Here is a 6,000-nt window from a genome sequence, read left to right on the forward strand (position 1 = left end):
GCTATACACTGAAATGTAAGCCTTGGACCTGATGGGTTTCTGTTTCAAGTGGTCTGGAAATGTCACAACACCGAGGAGAAGACAGCAAAGCAACTGAACACGCTCAGGTGCCAATGGCTGTTTAGCTATCCTCCAGCTAAGTTCTACAAAATGTGTGAGTTGCTTCCAAAACCCAGCACTGAATGACTGGGTCCATCTAATATGCCCAACAGTGAATGAGCTGAGATTTGAGTGAAAGCCTCTGATATTAAAAGTGCTTGTCATTTTTATACAAAACTAAAACATAAGAGTTAAACTCAGAAACTCTAATACTAAGTGAATGTTTCAACCATATACTTAGAAGGGCTATTTCCTGTTTCAGGCAATTTCTTGGCTGATGCATAATGCATGTAGAGAGGGAAGAGAAAGCTGGCTAATCCCCCGAATTATCACCACTCTTTTCTCACCACGCAAATGAAAAGATTATTGTACTCTGTGTATTCTTTTTGAACAGAAATTCATAAAATGTTTAACAGAGAAAATGATCCTTTGGGGTGCATTATTAATAAATGCTACAGATCAAAGATTGTCTGATGGAATTTCCACTGGAATGTACAAAGAAACTAAAATAATGAATATTGAAAGGCAAATTTTGTGTTTTAAACTACTTAGTGAAGAAAGAGTTGCATGAATATTTCATGTAGTAATGTTTTTCAATTTTTATTTTTCTGCTTACAAATTAACATATTCTTAAAGTACAGAATTTAGAAAGTCTAGGAAAGAGAAAAGGAAACAAAGAAAAGAGAAAAGCAAGATTGGGGAAGGGCCAATGAGTGTTGTACGCATGTATGCCCCTACCATCTTGTACCCCATTAAGTACATGACTACAGTGCACCAATAAAAAATTTCAAAACAAGAAAGAAGAAATAATCCTCGAGAATCCCACCTCCCAGAGTTAACCACTCATGATATTTTGGCATATCTCCTTTTGTTATTTTTAGCTGTTTTTGCGATTATAGCAGATTACATCTATGTATAAATTTTTATTCATTTATTTATATTCTATGTCCTATTACATTTTATCAAACCAATGAAAACTGTTGTTGAACATTATTTTTAATGACTGCATAATATTTAACAATAAATATCTATTACTATTACATATCACTTCTTTAAATATCTTCTCCTGTGCTGGATAAAGGTATTTGTCTTTTGGGAAGATTGTTATAAATAATTCTGTAGTTAATAACTTTTTGTTTAAATCTGTATTTTCATTTATGATTTTTCCCTTGATCTACATTCCAGGAAAAAGAATAGGTCAAAGGGATGAATATTTTTAAGCCATTTGATTCATATTGCTAAATCCCAAATTATTTATAGACGCACACCATTTTCAAAGTATGTAATATATATGAGGCCGCCTCCCTAAATGCTTGAAATAAAGATAATGGCTTTTTATCTTTATTAATTTTAGATATTCTAGACTATTACCACATCTATTGTAGTGAATAGAGAATTTCAAAAAATTGCAGCTAACCTATGTTTTAAGTTGATAATGTTTACATAAAAGTAGCCATTATTTTATATCAGCAAATAACAATGAAAATAAGCCAGTAAGGCCAAGACTAAGCACATTCAAAAGGTTTTCCTCAAATGCAGTTTTAATAAGCTGTCCAGTGGACAGCTACCTTCTGCATGAGCCTGACCACTTTCATAATATACCTGGGGCATGGCGGTATTTTTCTTTAAATAAAAGTGTTATAAATATTCATTGTGAAATATTTGCAAAGTAAAGAACAGTTGAGGAAAGGGAAAAATCACCAATCAGAGATAATAACTGCCACTTTGATACAGTTACTTCTTTAATTTTCTAAATACTTTATTAGAAAATTTATAATTTTCTAAATACTTTAATATTTTGTCTTCTATATCTTTTCTATAGTATAAAATATGTTTGGTCATGTTTTTTAAATTTTAATAATTATTTTTCTTTTTTCTTTCTTTTTTGGTGCATTGTAATCATACCTCTTAATAGAGTACAAGAGGGTAGAGGTATACATGCACATACCTCATAGTTAATTTTCTAATGGAGGAATAATATTCCATTGTCATATATCACATATCAGCATTTACATAACCTGATATGATACATTTATGTTACTTCCAAATATTATGACATTTATGTCATAAATAAAGCTGCATCTCAATGTATAAAACTCTTTTTATGCTTTAGATTATGTCCTCAGTATAGATTTTCAGAAGCATGGACACTAGAGAAAAAGGTATACCTAGTTTTTTTTAATATTTTCCTTGTGAAATAAACATGAGTCTTTGTTTCTAATTGTGGATAAAAAAAAAGTATCAAAAAGGAAGAGAAATGTACTGTCCATATGAAACCAAGTTGTATATAATGGAAGAACTGAAAAATAAGTGTCTGAAGGGGTTTTGGCACTAAGTGGATCCTGAACTCTACATCTGAAATCAGACTCTCTGCAAAGACAAGGGACTAGCTGAGGTTATACAGTTAGTCTGAGGCAAAACTTGAGTACGTTTCTCTGCTCTGTGAGAGCAAGTTTGGTGCAAGATTTTTTTTTAGCCATGAAGCAAAAAAGGAAAGAAACACCACTTATAACCATATGTATTGTATAAAGAATGTCAAAGGAGGGAAATTATGCCCATGTTTGAATAAGGGAAAGTATACTTTATAAGTAAACTATACACACAGAGAGTTTATATTTACAGAAGTTATGATTCCTTATGAGTAGGGAAAGACCACAAAAATGGGCAAATGACATGAATGGGCCATTACAGAAACATAAAACGAATAATGAGACAAAAATCAACAAAATACAAAGAAAGTCAATAATGGGCATTTATCAATTTGACCCAGTAATTCCACTTTTTATAACATGTTAGAGAAGTGACCAAATATTTGCAAAAGAAAAAAATCAGTATGGTTACTGATCATAGCATTATTTGTAACAATGAGAAAGCAGAAATTAACTAAATGATGAAATACTCTTAACAACTGCAATGTTTTAAATAAGTTATGAATGCCATAGGTAAATGTCTAGAGTGCTATTTACCTGAAAAATTCCAGCAATGGCACTATAAACATAATTAGTTATCTATCTCAAAACATTAATAGTAATGATCTCTGGGTGAAATTATTTTATAACTTTAAACATCTTTCTTCATAATTAGAATAAAGTGATTTACCAACTGAGAAACTATAAAATAAGCAACATAGAATTTTCATCATAGGTTCATTTTTCTGGTCATAACATGACATATCTCCTGGCATTTGTGCTAGGAAATGTTAGCTAGATATTTTATCTATTCAAGAATTATTAGAGTGATGTTCAGTGACAAAACTTGAGTCGTCTTTATTCTTGTCATCTCATGGTGGTGTGTGTAGGAAAGAAGAGAGGAGAATCCAGTGTCATTGACCTTGAAGAAAGCATCCCACCTAGACAGATGCAATCATAACAGCCCCTCTGCCCACTTCACACTCACCGACCATGTCCCAGCCCCCAAGGAACCAGCATCCCCAAAAGGTAAAGGGCTCCAAGCAGAGGCCTCATTCTTCTGCAGAGAGAGCTAGGAAAGCCTGGATTTCTCTTCCTGATCAGTGACTCAAGGTCTTGGAGCATGCATGGAAGGCCCCGAGACATCAACTCATATCAAGATAAGATAAGCAAGCAGGTCTGTCCACAGATGTCACAGCAGAAACACACTTGAGCAATTACTTCGTTAACTCCATCATGTCTTCAAAATCCTTTAGTTTTTTAATAATGGAAAGTGCTTTACCATTTAGTATTTTTATTTCGCCCCTGAAAGCAAATTTGCACAAGCTCTTGACTTCACCAATCTGGAAAGAAATTCCCTCCCCATGGAAAGTCCCCTGTGTGTTTTCTAGAAATCGCTGTCACCTGCATTCTCAGGAGCCACCACTCCTGCTCTCCCCTCTGCAGGAGTCTGAGAGGCATAGCAGGTGGGCTGGCTTCTGTTCTTGTCATGGTGGTTGTGGTTATTTTTCAGAATCTCCCATCCCCTCTGCAGTTGAAAGCTCATTTGGGGTAAATGCCTTCTCTTCTTCTGATAGACATGTCACCCATCGCCAGCTTTTTATACCTGGATCTCTCCAGATCTGAGCAGTGAATGCCACGTAAATCCCTTCCCAAGTGGATTTCCCCCCATGCCTGTCTCACATAAAGGACTCTATCGATACCACTGCGTGCTCTCAGAAACGCCTGAGTTTGGAGCAATAACCCGTGAAGCAGCCCCTGAAGTTCACACCGAGCAACGAGAACTTGAGTGCAGCCCAGTAAGGGATTTAAATGAAGGTCTGGTCTGGGGAACCCATTGTGCCCCACACTCAGTGAGGAAAAGTGTGTGTGTGTGTGTGTGTGTGTGTGTGTGTGTGTGTGTGTGTGTGTGTGAGAGAGAGAGAGAGAGAGAGAGAGAGAGAGAGAGACAGAGACAGAGACAGAGACAGAGACAGAGACTGGGGATGGAACGCCAGGATCATTCGACCCTCAAGCTACCCCAGCCCTAGTTTATTCTTTTATTTTGAAACAGGGTCTCACTAAGTTGCGGAGGGTCTTGCTAAGCTACTGAGGTTAGCCTCAAACCAGTGATCTTCTTGTCTCCGCCTTCCAAATACTGATTCCAGGCATACATCAGCATGCCTGGCTGAGGAAAAGTTTTCAAGAAAGTGATAGTTATGCCCTGGGTCAAATGTGGAAAAATCAAGTCAGACGACTGAGAACTAACCCCTCATATCCAGGACGTATCATGGACATCTTGAAAAGAGAAATTCCAGCCAAGTTGTGGCAGGGCAGAAAGGCTGCTGTGTGGTTACATAAAGAAAGAGAGGTGAGAGGAAGAGGCTGTGGGTACAGAAAACTCATTGAGAAGCGGACAGAGATAAGGGTACCCTGAAGGAAGCAGGGTTGTTATGACTTCCATCACCCCTTCCAGATAGAGTTAATTCAGAAATCTTTAATTTGATGTCCAGAGCAACAGGTAACGTTGAGCATCCAGGTCACTCTTCCCCTCACCCAAGGGAGGGGACAGGACAGGCAGCCATCTGAGAGGTACTAATTCTAGCGCAAGGGCTTCAGTGGAGCAGGGACCTAGGAGTAAGGAGTGTCTTGTCCTGCTTTCATTCCTTGCTCCTTGGAATAGGACAAAGATGGACCCAGGGCAGAGGGATGCACGGCTAGTCCAAAGGAAAACAAGGTTACAATGGACTCCCCAACACACACACACACACACACACACACACACACACACACACACACACGTGATCCCATGCAATTGTTCTGAAGCATAAAGAACGTGAATAAAAAATACACAGTCAAATAATACATGCACATTGTCAGTATAAACCTGCAAATAATTTTAAAGTGTGTTGTAAGGACATTTGGCATTACTACACAGGGTTTTCCTAACAGTCACTGATAATTGGATTTCCCTCAATCCCCATGTCCAATTTCACTGTAATATGTGGTCTCCTGCCAACCCCACTGGCCCAAGATTATCTTTCTGTAACCTTATGGAATGCCAGCAGTAACCAGAGCACCCGAGGCCAGTGAACTGGAACCATGGGAGCCTCACTAACAAGGGTGAATTATTATCACATCTCTCCTGGTGATTAGATTATTCCTTATCGTTGTGTTTTATAGCTTTCTAGTTAGTCATCTCAATACAATTTATACACAATAATAGTGGTTTTTATTATTGCTGTTTATAGTTCCTATAACTGTAAAATTTATTCTCTACTCTATTATTACAATACTCAACTACTAATGGAATTCTTGTTTTTATTTGATTGTGTTTTAAAGCCATAACAATAAAATTTACTTCCAAAAATATTACTGCAAGTTTTATGCTCTTTAATCTACTTGATACAATGCCTGCAAACACATGCAGTTCTTTAAGCCAAAATACAAACATCCTTCTAGGAAAAAGAGGGGGGATAGTTTGTATTGCAGTGAGGCTTATATTCTTTGATAG

At 37.0% G+C, this 6,000-nt stretch overlaps 1 protein-coding gene across 1 annotated transcript in view; it reads right to left on the bottom strand.

Moving 5' to 3' along the window:
* The window catches only part of CPO (carboxypeptidase O), a gene marked incomplete at both ends in the record, with an annotated part of 28,328 nt that extends 24,765 nt beyond the window's left edge, over window positions 1–3,563 (bottom strand). The window contains one exon of the mRNA XM_080689338.1: window positions 3,496–3,563. Within this exon, the coding sequence (XP_080545464.1) occupies window positions 3,496–3,563 (68 nt within the window). The remainder of the gene's footprint in view (window positions 1–3,495) is intronic.
* Between the last annotated feature and the right edge of the window lie 2,437 nt (window positions 3,564–6,000).

This window comes from Muscardinus avellanarius, assembly GCF_963383645.1.
Source record: "Muscardinus avellanarius genome assembly, chromosome: 2".
Classification (NCBI taxonomy): domain Eukaryota; kingdom Metazoa; phylum Chordata; class Mammalia; order Rodentia; family Gliridae; genus Muscardinus; species Muscardinus avellanarius.